This window comes from Entelurus aequoreus, linkage group LG25, assembly GCF_033978785.1.
Source record: "Entelurus aequoreus isolate RoL-2023_Sb linkage group LG25, RoL_Eaeq_v1.1, whole genome shotgun sequence".
Lineage (NCBI taxonomy): Eukaryota > Metazoa > Chordata > Actinopteri > Syngnathiformes > Syngnathidae > Entelurus > Entelurus aequoreus.
In genome coordinates, this window is record NC_084755.1 from 35,647,135 (window position 1) to 35,666,074 (window position 18,940).

An 18,940-nucleotide genomic window follows, 5' to 3' on the forward strand; every position below is an offset into this window, starting at 1 on the left:
AGAGCTGAAGATCCTGGCCAGATGAAGCCATCAGGACCACATCATCTGCAAAAAGCAGAGACCTAATCCTGCAGCCACCAAACCGGATCCCCTCAACGCCTTGACTGCGCCTAGAAATTCTGTCCATAAAAGTTATGAACAGAATCGGTGACAAAGGGCAGCCTTGGCGGAGTCCAACCCTCACCGGGAACGGGTCCGACTTACTGCCGGCAATGCGGACCAAGCTCTGACACTGATCATACAGGGAGTGGACCGCCACAATCAGACAGTCCGATACCCCATACTCTCTGAGCACTCCCCACAGGACTTCCCGAGGGACACGGTCGAATGCCTTCTCCAAGTCCACAAAGCACATGTAGACTGGTTGGGCAAACTCCCATGCACCCTCAAGGACCCTGCCGAGAGTATAGACCTGGTCTACCAATCCATGACCAGGACGAAAACCACACTGTTCCTCCTGAATCCGAGGTTCGACTATTCAGGTGTAGCCTCCTCTCCAGCACACCTGAATGGGCCTTACCGGGAAGGCTGAGGAGGAGGAGAACGCGACTCCTCGAGTCAGTCCTCGCTTCCCATTTCAATCTCTTGTGCCAAAGCGGGACGAGATGCGGTGTGTTTGCTTGTTTTGTGTCCTCGGTGCAAGTGTAGGCGGATGTTGCTGCCACCAACGAGCTCTGCGCAGATGGCAGTTGCGGCTGTATACGTGCGCATTTCTTTCCGTGTTCCGATGTATACTTAGGCATCGCGTGTAAGACTCGCAGTCTGCTGGCCTTATGCTGCTTCTTTTCAAGCTCACACACCCACACAAACTTTTGTGCAGGCTGTATTTTTAGAAGGTTTGAGGCCGGGGACTGTAAGCCGTTGACGGAGAGAGAAAGACGTGGACGGGAGGAATGGTAGCATTGTTGTATGTGAGCATGACAGCAAAAAAACAACTGTTCTCTCTACAGCAGGGGTGTCCAAACTTTTTCCACTGAGGACCGCACACGGACAAATTAAAGCATGTGGGGGCCATTTTGATATTTTTCATTTTCAAATCATAACAAAATATATGCATTTTTTATTTATTTTACCTTTAGGGGTCCCGGGGACCATAAAGGGTCTCAGTCATTAAAATGTTAAAAATAAGTCAGATTATTATTTTTTTTAAATTATTTAACACTTACAGTAAATCTCTATATCAACTTCAAGTTGATATAAAGTAATACAAATTAAAAAAAATGTTTTATGGCTTTTCTGTCAAAAACAACTCAGTTTTTTTTACAGTAAAATTGAAATATGCAATATTTATTAATTAGAGCCCTAAAAGATCAATAATGCAGGACACCATTGATTTTAATTCTTTCATATTTTTGAGTAATCACAGTGAAAAGATAAATAAAAAATCACTAAATATATTTGGGATCCAAAAGGTGCCCCACTCATAAAGTGATACATTTTCATTAGGTTTTTTTTTTACTTTCAACACTTAAGTTACGAGATCAACTTCAGATATATCTGTCCATTTTATTGCTGCAACTATTATTTTGTTTATTTTATGCGCTTTTGTCAAAGAAAACGTTGATGTTTTTATATGGCTACTACACAATATATGCAATATTTACCACATAAAACATTTTAAAGTGAAATATTTGAAGTAATTGGAGCCCTGAAAATAATTCATTATAACATGGATTTTTTGTCATTATTTTTTTTTTTGGAGCAATGGCAAAAAAAGAAAAATGAAGAAAGACAAAAGAAAAAAACAACAGCCTGCATGGCAACTTTTGTGTCAACATTGCAACTTTTTCTCGTTCGATTTCACCTCATTCCACTTTTTTTAATGTTCTTTTTTATTTTTACAATAGTATTTCCAGAATGTGGGGCGGGCCGGTAAACAATTAGCTGCGGGCCGCAAATGGCCCCCGGGCCGCACTTTGGACACCCCTGCTCTATATTTTTGACATAACAGCATTTTAACACCGTTTTTAATGTATGGGTTTCCATTAGGGTTTTACAGTGTACTAGTATAGCATCGCAGTACTAATAAACCAAAAACGGTACTATACTCTTTTTGAAAAGTACCGGTTCTTTTTCTTAAAATTGATGATATGTTTATAAAGTCAGGAAATATATCCCTGGACACATGAGGACTTTGAATATGACCAATGTATGATCCTGTAACTACGTCCAAAACTAATGTAAAGTAGCAAACAACAGAAGAATAAGTGATTTTTACATTTTAACAGAAGTGTAGATAGAACATGTTAAAACAAAAAATAAGCAGATATTAACAGTAAATGAAAAAAACAGATTAATAATTCATTTTTATAGCTTCTCCTTCATAATTTTGACAAAATAATAGGTAGATAAATGACACAATATGTTACTGCATACGTCAGCGGACTAGTTAGGAGCCTTTGTTTGTTTACTTACTACTAAAAGACAAGTTGTCTAGTATGTTCACTATTTTAGTGTGGTGTTCGGGTCTGTGGGACCCGTTTTCATTTTTTATTAAAAGAAAAATGATACAATTAATACATTTTTCAAACTGAGACTCACTGACTTTGGCTCATTTTCTGTGAAGAACATATATCACAATACTTATTTAATGACCACACACACCATACACCCCCCCTACACATTTCTATTACATATAAGACAGGGATGTCCAAAGTGCGGCCCGGGGGCTATTTGCCGCCCGCAGGTAATTTTTTAACGGCCCTACGACACATTCTAAAAATATGATAAAAAATTTAATAAAAAACATAAAAAGTAGTATAAAAGAGTAAACAGGTGACAATAAAATGTTGCTATGTTGACTCTAATAACACTAAGCTGTCATGCAGGCTGTTTCTTTCTTTAAAACATAATAATGAATCAAAAACAATGTTATTATGAATTATTGACCCATTCAAGGCTCCAATTAGGTCACATTAAATATTCCACTTTGAGATACTTTTTGGGGAAAATGTTGCATATTTTGTGTTTGCCATATAAAAAACTATGTTTTGTTTTCTTTTAAAGAAGGGCCTAAAATGACCAAACAAGGAACATAATAAACAACAATACAAGTTATAATTGACGGATAGATCTGAAGTTGATCTCGAGACTATTGTGTTAACAGTTTAAAAAAAAATTACGATTAATTTTTTCACACATTAGTGAGCAGGACCCTTTTGGATCCCCAATCATTTTAGTGGGACTTTTTTTTTTTTTTAAGTGTCATTGCTCAAAAAATAATAATACATTAAAATCAATGTTGTTATGAGTTATGTTATAAGCTCCAATTATTATATAATCTGAAATGTTCCACTTTAAAATTTTATTGGGGGAAAATATTTCATATTTTGTGTTTTTTCCATAAAAAACTGTGTTTTCTTTGACAAAAAGGGCATACAACTTAAATCTAAAAAAAAAAAAAAAAAAACGTTATATTGACAGATATACCTAATGTTGATCTAGATATTTGAACTTTGAATAATAATAATAATAATAATAATACTAAATAATTAATTAATTTTTTTTTTTTTAACCTAAACCCTTTGGAGTCCCCGGTATCAAGTCTGAGTGGAGGCCTAAATGTATATTTTGTATACATATATTGTATTGGTTTTTAAAATAAAAAATATCAAAATGGCCCCCGCTTGCTTTGATTTTTCAGTGTGCGGCCCTCAGTGGAAAAAGTTTGGACACCCCTGATATAAGATGTCTGGGTCCACTGGACCCGGGGCTAATAGAAGTGTGAAAATTGATGTTCTGTGTACCACACGCACACACACACACACACACACACACACACACACACACACACAGCAGGCCTAGACAGGAGGAGGACAGAGTGTAGGTACACAGAACATCAGAGGGTCGAATGTGCGAGAAAATGAGAGCAGACAGTGTTGACAAACATGAATTGATTTACGTGGACCCCGACTTAAACAAGTTGAAAACTTATTCGGTTGCGTTACCTTTTAGTGGTCAATTGTACGGAATATGTACTGTACTGTTCAATCTACTAATACAAGCCTCAATCAATCAATGAATGTTGCAACCTTATGTGGGAACCGCAGGTGCAGAAACACAAAAGAGGAATCCCTGTGGGATGCAGAAACTGGCAGAGACATTTTCCGTGCAACGTTTATATTGTTGTTACTCAGCCAGCGTTTGTGGGTCTGATGGACCCGTTGCATTTTGTGGCTTTTAATGCCTCACAATCAAACACTTTTATGTTAAAATACTGAACAGATGTTTATTGGGATAAGGTCCAGACCCAAAAACGCTGGCTGAGTAACAACTATATGAACATTACACAAGGGTTAAGGACAAAATTGTTCTTTAATAGCAATAAGAAACATATGTTTAATGTACCGTAAGATTTTTTGTTAAAATAACGCAAATAAAGCCTTTTTTTTTGTGGTCCCCTTTATTTGGAAAAGTATCGAAAGGTATCAAAAAGTGTCGAAATATATTTTGGTACCGGTACCAAAATATTGGTATCGGGACGACCCTCGTCTCCATATATAAAGCGCTTTGAGACAAATGTGAAAAAGCTCTATAGAATTATGTTTGTTTTGGATCTTTTGAAAGTTGTGTAGCATTGATGTTTTTAGACAAAAATCATTTAGACATCTCATGATAAAAGGACAAGCAGTAGAAAATGGATGGATGGATGGATGATAAACACACCAATGGATTGTAACTCTGGCGGGGGGAGAAGGTTGAACCAACCTGAACAATCCATATTGAGGCATTTTGACTTTCATCGTCCTATCATCAGTGTTGAACTTCTTCAGAGTGAATCACACATCTGTTTATCTTTAGTTAGACTGCGATACTGAGTCCTGAGTTCACCGTCGCAGAGCTTGAAACAGATACTGAGTCCTGAGTTCACCGTCGCAGAGCTTGAAACAGATACTGAGTCCTGAGTTCACCGTCGCAGAGCTTGAAACAGATACTGAGTCCTGAGTTCACCGTCGCAGAGCTTGAAACAGATACTGAGTCCTGAGTTCATCGTCGCAGAGCTTGAAACAGATACTGAGTCCTGAGTTCACCGTCGCAGAGCTTGAAACAGATACTGAGTCCTGAGTTCATCGTCGCAGAGCTTGAAACAGATACTGAGTCCTGAGTTCACCGTCGCAGAGCTTGAAACAGATACTGAGTCCTGAGTTCATCGTCGCAGAGCTTGAAACAGATACTGAGTCCTGAGTTCACCGTCGCAGAGCTTGAAACAGATACTGAGTCCTGAGTTCATCGTCGCAGAGCTTGAAACAGATACTGAGTCCTGAGTTCACCGTCGCAGAGCTTGAAACAGATACTGAGTCCTGAGTTCATCGTCGCAGAGCTTGAAACAGATACTGAGTCCTGCGTTCATCGTCGCAGAGCTTGAAACAGATACTGAGTCCTGAGTTCATCGTCGCAGAGCTTGAAACAGATACTGAGTCCTGCGTTCATCGTCGCAGAGCTTGAAACAGATACTGAGTCCTGAGTTCATCGTCGCAGAGCTTGAAACAGATACTGAGTCCTGAGTTCACCGTCGCAGAGCTTGAAACAGATACTGAGTCCTGAGTTCACCGTCGCAGAGCTTGAAACAGATACTGAGTCCTGAGTTCACCGTCGCAGAGCTTGAAACAGATACTGAGTCCTGAGTTCATCGTCGCAGAGCTTGAAACAGATACTGAGTCCTGAGTTCATCGTCGCAGAGCTTGAAACAGATACTGAGTCCTGAGTTCATCGTCGCAGAGCTTGAAACAGATACTGAGTCCTGAGTTCACCGTCGCAGAGCTTGAAACAGATACTGAGTCCTGAGTTCATCGTCGCAGAGCTTGAAACAGATACTGAGTCCTGAGTTCATCGTCGCAGAGCTTGAAACAGATACTGAGTCCTGAGTTCATCGTCGCAGAGCTTGAAACAGATACTGAGTCCTGAGTTCACCGTCGCAGAGCTTGAAACAGATACTGAGTCCTGAGTTCATCGTCGCAGAGCTTGAAACAGATACTGAGTCCTGAGTTCACCGTCGCAGAGCTTGAAACAGATACTGAGTCCTGAGTTCATCGTCGCAGAGCTTGAAACAGATACTGAGTCCTGAGTTCATCGTCGCAGAGCTTGAAACAGATACTGAGTCCTGAGTTCACCGTCGCAGAGCTTGAAACAGATACTGAGTCCTGAGTTCACCGTCGCAGAGCTTGAAACAGATACTGAGTCCTGAGTTCATCGTCGCAGAGCTTGAAACAGCGGATGCTCCCTTCATGCGGCAGCGTCCCAGAGACACAAACATACTCCTGCTTTTTTAAAAGGTTTATTGACAAACACTTAACGGACTCCTTAGTGTCCTCTACAGTCGAGATCCTCAACCCCCGATTCCATCAGCAGCGCTTTGTGGGCGGACGAAAAAAAAGCAATAGATGCAATGGAATGGGTTGCATATGTTGTCACGTCCGTTTTTTTTCTTTGCAGCTTAATTCACTCGACTTGGGTGGTGTGGCCTGGGGCGAGCCGCGCCATGCTCTCCGGGGTTGGGGGGTTGGGCTCGTGGGGGCCCGGTTGCTGGTGGGGTGGGGGCAGTCTTCCCGTCCGCTTGCGGGGAGCCTGTGGGGCCCCCGGGTTGGGCGTCCTGCCTTTCTGCCCGTGTGGGGTGTGGTCTCTTGCTGGCTTGAGGGCTGGCTGTCCCCTGCTTCTCTCGTGCCTTGTCCTCTGCCGGGCGCGTCTGTCTGCGGCCTGCTGCTGCTGGCTCTTCCGGGCGGCACGGTGGGCCTGGCTCTGGGGTTATACTGTATATCAAACATACATTAACATTGTTGCCCTAGGGCAGGGGTCGGCAACCTTTACCACTCAAAGAGCCATTTTGACTAGTTTCACAAATTAAAGAAAACAATGGGAGCCACAAAACTCTTTTGAAATTTAAAATGAAATAACACTGCATACAAAGTTTTTTTTTGCTTTGTGCTATGTGTAAACCAGGGGTTTCAAACACGCAACCCGCATCTTAATATGAAAATTTAATGTTAGTGCGGACTACGAGTTTGACAGCGTCATATTTGCCAACCCTCCCGATTTTTCCGGGAGATCCCCGAAATTAAAGTCCACTTTTCTCTCGAATGTCTGCTGATTTTCACCCAAACAACAATAATAGCGCCCTCTACAACCACCATTGGCAACGAGCCAGTCCAGGTACACGTGAGTGACAGCAAGGCATACTTGGTTCACAGCCATATAGGTCACACTGACGGTGGTGATATAAACAACTTTAACACTGTTACTAATATACGCCACACTGTGAACCCACACCAAACAAGAATGACAAACACATTTCGGGAGAACATCCGCACTGTAACACAACATAAACACAACAGAACAAATACCCAGAATCCCATGCATTCCTAACTCTTTCGGGCTACATTATACACCCCCGCTACCACCAAACCCCGCCCACCTCAACCGACGCACGGAGGGAGGGGGGGTTGATGTGTTTTACTATAACAATCTACAAGGTTAATATAGGTTGCTTCTCTTTCTTCCCCTCCATTTTTCTGCATTCTTTCGTATCTCTAGTTATCATTACGTATATGTATTGTTGCATTTGAACATCTATTATTGTTGATAATAGAGGTCAATTATTGTTATTGTTCATTATCAATAGCGCTATTTCTATTGGTATTTGTAACGCTCCATTTGTAGTGTAATAATGCTCATTGTCATTTCTGTATTATTATTTATTTCGGGAAGATACACAGTGCAAAACGGCTCACTGCAGCCACTAAAAGTATAGAATAGTTGCCTTTTTGTTGTTGTTTTGTCGTAGATTATTGGTGCGTCTCGCAGAGTGATAGCAAATTGAATTGAAGTTAAACGTGTCCATATAAATCAGACAGATGCCTCGAAATAAGTTTGAAGTAATTAGTAATGGATAAAGAAAAAGAAGGAACTTTTTGACCACAGCGACCACTGCAATGGGAGACTCGTGCAAAGCACTTCAGGTAAATCGCGACCATATATGGATATATCCACTGACATCATTCATTGGAAAAACGTCACAAATGTTGTTGGGTTTTTTTTTGTTGTTTTTTTTGTCCTGTCCAGCTTCTCAGGCAAATCATCACTTTCTGTGATGCAATCAAGTTTATTCTCACAGTGGTAAATCTATCAACATGCTCTGGTGAAGTTGCATAATTTCCCACGGCCATACTTGCCAACCTTGACACCTCCGAATTCGGGAGGTAGGCGGGGGTTGGGAAGGAGTATATTTATAGCTAGAATTCACTGAAATTCAAGTATTTCTTATATATAATTTTACATATATATATATATATATATATATATATATATATATATATATATATATATATATATATATATATATATATATATATATATATATATATATATATATATACGTATATATATATACGTATATATATATATATATATATATATATATATGTATATATATATATATATATATATATATATATATATATATATATATATATATATATATATATATATATGTGTGTATATATATATATATATATATATATGTGTATATATGTGTATATATATATATATATGTGTATATATATATATATATATATATATATGTATGTATATATATATATATATATATATATATATATATATATATATATATATATATATATATATATATATATATATATATATATATAGTACAGTAAACAGTAATGAAAACACAGTTGTTCTACTAACTGTACTGTACTTGCTGCTTACTTAAAAAAATGGGTGCCATGATTGGGTATAAAAGTAGATTCCATGAAATGCTTGATTGGGTATAAAAGTAGATTCCATGAAACGCTCAGTCATTCACAAACAAGGATGGGGCGAGGGTCACCACTTTGTCAACAAATGCGTGAGCAAATTGTTGAACAGTTTAAGAAAAACCTTTCTCAACCAGCTTTTGCAAGGAATTTAGGGATTTCACCATCTACGCTCCGTAATATCATCAAAGGGTTCAGAGAATCTGGAGAAATCACTGCACGTAAGCAGCTAAGCCCGTGACCTTCCATCCCTCAGGCTGTACTGCATCAAAAAGCGACATCAGTGTGTAAAGGATATCACCACATGGGCTCAGGAACACTTCAGAAACCCACTGTCAGTAATTACAGTTGGTTGCTGCATCTGTAAGTGCAAGTTCAAACTCTCCTATGCAAGGCGAAAACCGTTTATCAACAACACCCAGAAACGCCGTCGGCTTCGCTGGGCCTGAGCTCATCTAAGATGGACTGATACAAAGTGGAAAAGTGTTCTGTGGTCTGACGAGTCCACATTTCAAAGTGTTTTTGGAAACTGTGGACGTCGTGTCCTCCGGACCAAATAGGAAAAGGACCATCCGGATTGTTATAGGCGCAAAGTGTAAAAGCCAGCATGTGTGATGGTATGGGGGTGTATTAGTGCCCAAGACATGGGTAATAAACACATCTGTGAAGGCGCGATTAATGCTGAAAGGTACATACAGGTTTTGGAGCAACATTTGTTGTTCCAAAACTTTATGGGTTGTAGATAAACCTATGGATAACGGAGACATATATAATAGTCTCCTTTTCGGGTGAGAGAGGACGCTAAAGGCAGTGCCTTTAAGCCACGCCCCCAATATTGTTGTCCGGCTGGAAATCGGGAGAAATTCGGGAGAACGGTTGTCCCGGGAGATTTTCGGGACAGGCACTGAAATTCGGGAGTCTCCCGGAAAATTTGTCAGGGTTGGCAAGTATGCCCACGGCACACCAGACACTAGTTGCGAAACACTCTTCCTACGCGATATAATTTGGTTCGGAAAATGTTGAATGTCTGCAAGTTTTCACATCTTTTGCATGGTATTGCTTGACTGCATTACATTAAAATTGAACAAGAAGACGCTGCGGAATAGAAATGTTTGGAGGCGACATATAAACCGAGGCAAAAAAAATGCATTAAATGATAAAATGATCGCTCGGGTTTCGAGCTAAAGGATAAACAGTCTGCTGCCGGGGCTCTGTAGATGTTTGTGTGTGCACCAATCAATCATCTCCACGCGGTCTAATCAATGGCCGTAATAGTTAACAACCATATATTACCTTGGATTCTTTCAAATGCAGCCTCCTCAGGTTGAAAATTCAATCATCTCCAAAGCACGGTTTCGACCGGCAATTGAACCGTGGCCGTTAAACCAACACAGTGATATCATAAAGAATACCGTTGTTTTTTTTTCCCCTTTCTTTGCAATTTAGTAAGGTACTATGTGTTCTCCAGCAGACAGATGATGCCTCTCAGACAGACAGCCATCCACCGACACAGACTGTATCTGAGACCACAGACAGCAAAGCCCAACCCAAAAGACTTCATGTGTCCAACATCCCCTTCAGATTCAGAGACCCGGACCTCAGGCAAATGTTTGGCGTGAGTATACCTGTTTTTTTATTGTATTTTGCTCCAAGATAAGCAATTTAAAAACAAACATGTTTCATTGAAACACAGACTTTTGGTTTTTCATTTCATTCAACATTGTTTTTTTTCATCAACCTGCAAAACCAAGAGACGGGGTTTTCTGCCTAGAAGAAAATAACGTGGGATGAACCACAGATCATGTAAAAACACATTTCTAAAGGGTTTTTTCCTCGAGAACACGATTGTATTTTCCAGACTATAAGCCGCACCGGTATATAAGCCGCACTCACTACATTTTAGAAGAAAACACTTTTTTACGGTGCATATTAGACTTAGACAAACTTTAATGATCCACAAGGGAAATTGTTCCACACAGTAGCTCAGTTACAAGGATGGAAAGTGTACGGATGGAAAGGACAATGCAGGTATAAATAGACTAAATATAGGGATATAAAATATAACATATATACGTAATATTTGTCAGGTTCAAACACTGATGACATCTATTAAAGGCCTACTGAAATGACATTGTTTTTATTTAAACGGGGATAGCAGATCCATTCTATGTGTCATACTTGATCATTTCGCGATATTGCCATATTTTTGCTGAAAGGATTTAGTAGAGAACATCGACGATAAAGTTTGCAACTTTTGGTCGCTGATATAAAAAAAAGCCTTGCCTGTACCGGAAGTAGCGTGACGTCACAGGTTGAAAGGCTCCTCACATTTCCCCATTGTTTACACCAGCAGCGAGAGCGATTCGGACCGAGAAAGCGACGATTACCCCATTAATTTGAGCGAGGATGAAAGATTCGTGGATGAGGAACGTGAGAGTGAAGGACTACAGTGCAGTGCAGGACGTATCTTTTTTCGCTCTGACCGTAACTTGGGTACAAGCTGGCTCATTGGATTCCACACTTTCTCCTTTTTCTATTGTGGATCACGGATTTGTATTTTAAACCACCTGGGATACTATATCCTCTTGAAAATGAGAGTCGAGAACGCGAAATGGACATTCACAGTGACTTTTATCTCCACGACAATACGTCGGCGAAGCACGTTAGCTACGGAGCTAACGTGATAGCATCGGGCTTAACTGCAGATAGAAACAAAAGAAATAAACCCCTGACTGGAAGGATAGACAGAAGATCAACAATACTATTAAACCATGGACATGTAACTACACGGTTAATGCTTTCCAGCTTGGCGAAGCTTAACAATGCTGTTGCTAACGACGCCATTGAAGCTAACTTAGCTACGGGACCTCACAGAGTTAAGCTAAAAACATTAGCTATCCACCTCCGCCAGACAGCCCTCATCTGCTCATCAACACCCGTGCTCACCTGCATTCCAGCGATCGACGGAGCGACGAAGGACTTCACCCGATCATCGATGCGGTAGGCGGCTAGCGTTGGATAGCGCGTCTGCTATCCAAGTCAAAGTCCTCCTGGTTGTGTTGCTGCAGCCAGCCGCTAATACACCGATCCCACCTACAGCTTTCTTCTTTGCAGTCTCCATTGTTCATTAAACAAATTGCAAAAGATTCACCAACACAGATGTCCAGAATACTGTGGAATTTTGCGATGAAAACAAAGCTTTTTGTATTGGATTCAATGGTGTCCGAATACTTCCTTTTCAACCATTGACGTCACGCGCATACGTCATCATACATAGACGTTTTCAACCGGAAGTTTCGCGGGAAATATAAAATTGCACTTTAGTAAGCTAACCCGGCCGTATTGGCATGTGTTGCAATGTTAAGATTTCATCATTGATATATAAACTATCAGACTGCGTGGTCGGTAGTAGTGGCTTTCAGTAGGCCTTTAAACAAGACAAGAAGCAAAGAATCAAACAGAGGCAGAATTCAATTTTGCTCGATTGAGGAGAAACGTGTCGACCTGTAACCTCTTACAGTGTCACCCACGCTCTGGCGAAAGATTGTACGCCACCTCTTTTTATTTGGACTTTCCCTGTTTACATAACAACATCTGCTTCTAAAGGAATGGGAGGTATGTAAACAGTCATTGTTTTCGGTCACATTAACACAAAAGAAAAAGATGCCTCGGGCTTGGGCTGGTCCTGGCTTCAGCCTGGGCAGGTCTTGGATGACAATAGATAACCCCCCTCCCGTCTCCTCCCATCGTACACAATGGAATTTTCCCAGCCTTTGCTTGGTGCAACAAAGACAGCCTCTTTGTCTGTTCATTGGGAACTCAGAGAACGGAAAGTTTTTTTTGATAATTTACATACAATTTTTCTGACATATTTACATAATATATGTACAGTATATTATCCAACAGCTTGCTGCACACATTAAAGGACCTAAGTTAGCCGCACCGGACTAGAAGCCACAGATATATACTTGCATGTTGTGAAATGAGATTTATACGTGGAAATATTTTTTAAATGTTTATTAACACACATTAATTGTTGCCAAACAGTGCCTGTGACAGTGATCAAATAAAACAGAAAAGTCATTGATGTCTTTATTCATCCGTTGAGATTAATAAAATGTCCTCCTTTTTTAATAAGGTTGAATAAGTTTATCAGGATTCTTCTTCCTTACACTTTGCAAACACTTTGAGTTTGATCAGTTTTTTGAAGTGGATCATTTTAGTACTTTGTTGATTTCGTTGCTTAATCTATTCCATAAAGTTGCTGTTAGCGAAGAAAAGGCCATAGACTAGTCGCACTTTGTATAAGCCGAAGGGTCCAAATCTTGGGAAAAAAGAAGCGTCTTATAGTCTGGAAAATACGGTATTGCTTATGGTAAAGATATGTGTGATGTTAAATATGTTTCACACACACGCACGCACATACAAACACACATTTTCCTGAGGGAACTCTCCTGAAGGAATCAATAAAGTACTATCTATCTATCTATGGATAGCTATATATCCATATATACATACATACATACATACATGCATATGCATATATATGTGTATGTTTGTATCCATGTATATACATATATGTGTGTGTATATGTATGTATATATATATATATATATATATATATATATATATATATATATATATATATATATATATATATATATATATATATATATATATATATACACACACACGTATCATATATACGCATGTATATATATATAGTATATATACATATACATACAGTATATGTATATATAAATACATATATACACTACCATTCAAAAGTTTGGGGTCACCCAAACAATTTTGTAGAATAGCCTTAATTTCTAAGAACAAGAATAGACTGTCGAGTTTCAGATAAAAGTTCTCTTTTTCTGGCCATTTTGAGCGATTAATTGACCCCACAAATGTGATGCTCCAGAAACTCAATCTGCTCAAAGGAAGGTCCGTTTTGTAGCTTCTGTAACGAGCTAAACTGTTTTCAGATGTGTGAACATGATTGCACAAGGGTTTTCTAATCATCAATTAGCCTTCTGAGCCAATGAGCAAACACATTGTACCATTAGAACACTGGAGTGATAGTTGCTGGAAATGGGCCTCTATACACCTATGTAGATATTGCACCAAAAACCAGACATTTGCAGCTAGAATAGTCATTTACCACATTAGCAATGTATAGAGTGTATTTCTTTAAAGTTAAGACTAGTTTAAAGTTATCTTCATTGAAAAGTACAGTGCTTTTCCTTCAAAAATAAGAACATTTCAATGTGACCCCAAACTTTTGAACGGTAGTGTATATACACACACACATATATATATATATATATATATATATATATATATATATATATATATATATATATATATATATATATATATATATATATATATATATATATATATATATATATATATATATATACACACACACACACACACACACACACACATGCACAAGTTTGACATATATATATACATACATACATACATACATACATACATACATATATTCTGCCTTCAGGTGTAATTTCAGAATAACCGAAAATGCACTATAACCTTTACAGGTGAACTTAATTAAACCTTCTTCAAGTATTTGATTGTAAGCGTGTAAATCATTTCATGTTTCATTACATGTTGTGCATGTATTCATTTACCCAGGAGCTGAACTGCCAAATTTACAACAGATTTTTTTTTATTTTTAATGAATAACCACTAATTGTTAGCGATGTTAATTAGTACAGCCTGATGTGACGTATGCAATGCAGAGATACCCTCATAGTTGTGTATTATTTCAGTCAATACATTTTGTAAGGACACTTGAATTGTAACACATGACGTACTAATAAAGCTTAAACTTGTAAAATGTTTCAAAATGCCATTTTAATGGCAATAAAAGCTTGCCATTATAGGGGAAATGCGTTGTATACGTCACTTAGGGACTTAATGACTTAAAGTCCAGCACAAATAGGACTTTTCAAGTGTTGTTGACATGCCTACGTGTCGCCATGGGTGCTTATGGGTTAAAATGGTGCTACTTTTTTCAAAAGCAGCAATTTTTTTGTTTTTAATTACAGCAATTTGGCAAAGTCTTAGACGTGGAAATCATCTTCAACGAGCGTGGCTCGAAGGTCTGTGCTTCTATTTTCTAGGCATGCCACTTGATAACGTTTTTTCACTTTTTGGAGGTTGATCGAACGGCATGCTTTGGTCACCTCGTGTGGATAAAACTTGGGGGAATCAAATAGACTTCCAATGTGTCCGAGACATTAACCGTGACTTTGAGAAGAAATAAACATGAATAAAAGACGGTACCCTTGAGCCTTAAGTGTACCAGAACAAACTGCTTAAGTAGCGAACAAAACGATGAACTACCGTCAATAATGAGGGACAACATTGGGATATTGATGAAGATATTCTACATTCTGCATGGACTGTAGGCGTGTTCAAAGATAATTAAATATCTCCCATCTCAATTACGTTAACAAACTGGGGAGACATGACGGATCAATAGGGCAACATTGAGATACTGTCCTTCGGCAAGTCCCCTCGGTTTGCTCGGTGAGGCTGAACTTTTATTAAGTTTACTTTGTCTGCCGCCTTGGCAAAGATAAAAGTATTATCCAAACGGACAGAAGTTTCGAGATGCCGGACATTTAATTTAGAAAATACGAAATAGAATTCCTTTTGAATGAAAATGAAAAAAACGTTTGAAATCAATACTCTCATAAAATAGATGAGTTCTGTATTCATAACTTTATTTTGCTCAAGGGTTGTATCTTAAAGTATGTCTTTTGTCACTCAAAATCCAATAATGGTAACACTTTAGTATGGGGAACATATATTCACCATTAATTAGTTGCTTGTTAACATGCAAATTAGTAACATATTGGCTCTTAATTAGTCATTATTCAGTACTTATTAATACCGTATTCTTTGGCAGCTTAGTCACAGATGACTATGCTAATTTACGCTCTTGTGTCAGACACTTATTTCGATTTGAAGTTTAATTTTTTATTTTATTTTTTTTATTTTTTATTTTTTTATTTTGGAATGGTACTTTAATTATTATTTTTTTATTTTTTTTATTTATTTTTTATTTAAATAGTTTTGTCATCCTATCTCAGTCAATTATTAGTAATATATTTTCAGTCTTAATGAGTGTTGTAATTTTACAGTGCACATATTTAAATATAATTTTCACATTTTAACTTGATGTTTTGTTGATACGGTACATTCATGTTTGTTGACAACGCCTAGCATGGCTGTACAAGCCAATTCTTGAGTGACAGTCCCTGTTGCACTTAGTACCGTATTATGCATGGCCTTATTATACAACCAGTAAGTCGGGATGATGTTCGAAATCGGTTCTCCCGGTTGTTCGATAAGAAAAGAACCGATTCCATGGACTCGAATCCCTTTTTGAGAACCGGTTCCCGTTATCGAGGCCACTATAGTAAAGAAAAAGAGTTGGTTCTTTATTCGAATCCCTGGGAACAAATTCCTTCCCACATACAGGAAATGCCCTGTGGGACCTGCAGTGTTATGCCCATTTGATTGTAGACTCTTACTGACACCTTGTGGCGATATGAAAATACTACGCGTCATTAGTTTGGGCACTTCCGGGTTGAGACAATTGAGAAGTAGACAAGTTGTGTTAGCTCTTACAGGCCTTGTAAAAGATAAGTCTGTAAGTAAACTGTTTAACTTGTTTATGTAACTCAATATTAACGTGGAAAGTGTTTAAGTTTGATACTAAGATGTTTATTGAAAAACGATTTTTGTGCACTGTTTCAATGGATGTTTTGAGGACTTAAAATGGCAGCCAGTCGTGTATTTTTACCATCGAAATAGTTTCAACACTTAGAAGTATTTGTTTGATGATAGTACTGTATATTTGTGTGAAGCTAATATTTACATATTGTGTATTACATTTCAGTATGTTAATTGAATCACATAGCTTATACATTTGTCATTGTGTGTATTTCAGTTTAAAAAAATAGAAAATCACAGTCCAGTGCAAGACAAAAGTAAAGATAGAAAAAGACAAAGCAAGATCAACAACAATAAAGAGCCTAAAGGGATGAATCTGCTTTGGATTGCTTGTTAGCTGTCTGCCAACCTCAACACGTATAGTGAGGGCAGAACAGGCAATATGCAATTATTGCCAGGCTTCGCTCTCATGTAAGGGGGGAAGAATTGTTGATTGATGACTGTGGTGTTCTTAGTGTCATAGTGTGTGTAGTTAGTATGTTCCAGTAGCAGCAGAAGTGCACTTTTTGGAGAGCTGTATTATTTTCAGTTTTGTGCCCAAGGGACTGATTTTATTTAACACTACATTATTATTTATACACTTATAGTGACCACAGAGACAGGTTGTTTTTTGTGTTACAGTATATATTTGTTTTTCTGAAAAATCCCACTTAATATACTTTGGGTAACAACAGTCAATATATATATATTTTTTTAGTGGGGTAACAGTCAATATGTATTTATTTATTTTATTTAATTTTTTTCTTATAAAATAAAAGTGAGCTTTTGTTAAACCAAATATTGTGTTTTTTTCCATATACAACAACCTATCTGGATTCAATAAGAGAATCGATAAGGAATCGGTTCGATAAGAGGATTCGATAATGGGCTCGAACTCGATAATTTCTTATCAAACATGATCCCTACCAGTAAGCCATTAACTAAGAGTCTTCCCTCAATAACCTCAAAATTATTGCTTATTAGTAACCCTAACCCTAACCCTTATATGTTCCCCTAGTGTCCAAATAACTCTAAATTAAGTCTATGTTACTTTAATAAGCAGCTAATTAATGGTGAATATGTTCCCCATACTAATGTGTTACCCCAATAATATATACATTATTTTTTATTTTTTTATTTTTTATTTTTCCTAAAGAAATACAATCATGTGTGCTTACGGACTGTATCCCTGCAGACTGTATTGATCTATATTGATATATAATGTATATATTGTGTTTTTTATGTTGATTTAATTAAAAAAATAATAAAAACAATTATTTTTTTTATTTCTTGTGCGGCCCGGTACCAATCGGTGGTTGGGGACCAGTGTCCTAAATGATTGGTCAAAAGCCCCTCAACGTGACTACAGGGCGCCATGTTTGCTCCCAACTTTGAAACCGAGTTGGCTCTGGTACCACTGGTGGTACGGGGGCTCCATCTAGAACAGGGGTGTCAAACTCGTTTTCATTGAGGGCCGCTTTTAACAATTAGTAATATATGAATATACATGTATGTACAGTATATATATATATATATATATATATATATATATATATATATATATATATATATATATATATATATATATATATATATATATATATATATATATATATATATATATATATATATACAATGTATTTTTTTTACATAAACTGCAAAAAAAATATTTACATTTTACTTTAAAAACTGGCAGCTCAGTCACCAGAAATTTCCAGTAAAAGCAGTGTTTTTTACAGCAAATAAAACATTTTAATAAATGGAATGGAAAAACAATACCACTGTTTTTAGCGGTAAAATGTAAAAACATTTTTACCGTAAAATCTTGTTGTTTTAAAGCTTTTTTTGTTTTTTTTTTTAATGTTTTAGTGTCTTACTGTATATGGAAAAAACAGTACCAAAGTTGATTTTATGGTGAAAAACTTAGTCGGCGGAATTCAACCCTAAAATCTATTGTCAATTTTACGGTCTACAATTTGATTGATCATTTTGTTTTGAAACCTTAAGTCAAGCAGATATTTAAGTACAGTATTTATCTTCATTTTAACAAAAAATATTTTTTGGAATACATGATAATATATCATATTTTTATAATATTGCATTTTCAAAGATATGCTACAGCATGCAGTACATGATTTTTAATGTCAAAAAGGGAAAGAACAAATATATTTAGTAAGAAAATATTAAGCATTTTATTAACCCGTATTATTTCCAGGCTTTTGCTGGCCACATAGAATAAGAAAAAATAAATAAATAAATAAAATAAAAAAAAGATAAAAAAGATTTGGCCTTGAGTTTGACACCAGTGATCTAGAATCACTTAATTAAATATTCAAACACAGTGTTACTGTTCAAACTTTGTGTAATGTTACACGGGCCCAACATAATAAGTATACTTGTTAAATAAAGCCTCTGCTTTA

The 18,940-nt window shown here is 37.4% G+C and overlaps 1 protein-coding gene across 20 annotated transcripts in view; it reads left to right on the forward strand.

Annotated features, from left to right (window-relative positions):
* rbfox1 (RNA binding fox-1 homolog 1) overlaps nucleotides 1-18,940 on the forward strand; it is a 783,527-nt gene that overhangs the window by 632,014 nt on the left and 132,573 nt on the right. For 18 of the 20 annotated variants that reach the window (XR_009824521.1, XR_009824520.1, XR_009824522.1 and 15 more), the window contains 2 exons: nucleotides 10,237-10,383; nucleotides 14,846-14,899. Coding sequence is in view for 16 of the 20 variants with exons in the window: in XM_062036671.1 (XP_061892655.1) it covers nucleotides 10,237-10,383; nucleotides 14,846-14,899 (201 nt within the window). In the remaining 4 variants the exon portion in view is untranslated. The remainder of the gene's footprint in view (nucleotides 1-10,236; nucleotides 10,384-14,845; nucleotides 14,900-18,940) is intronic. The other 2 variants (XM_062036666.1, XM_062036667.1) reach the window with 2 other exon arrangements.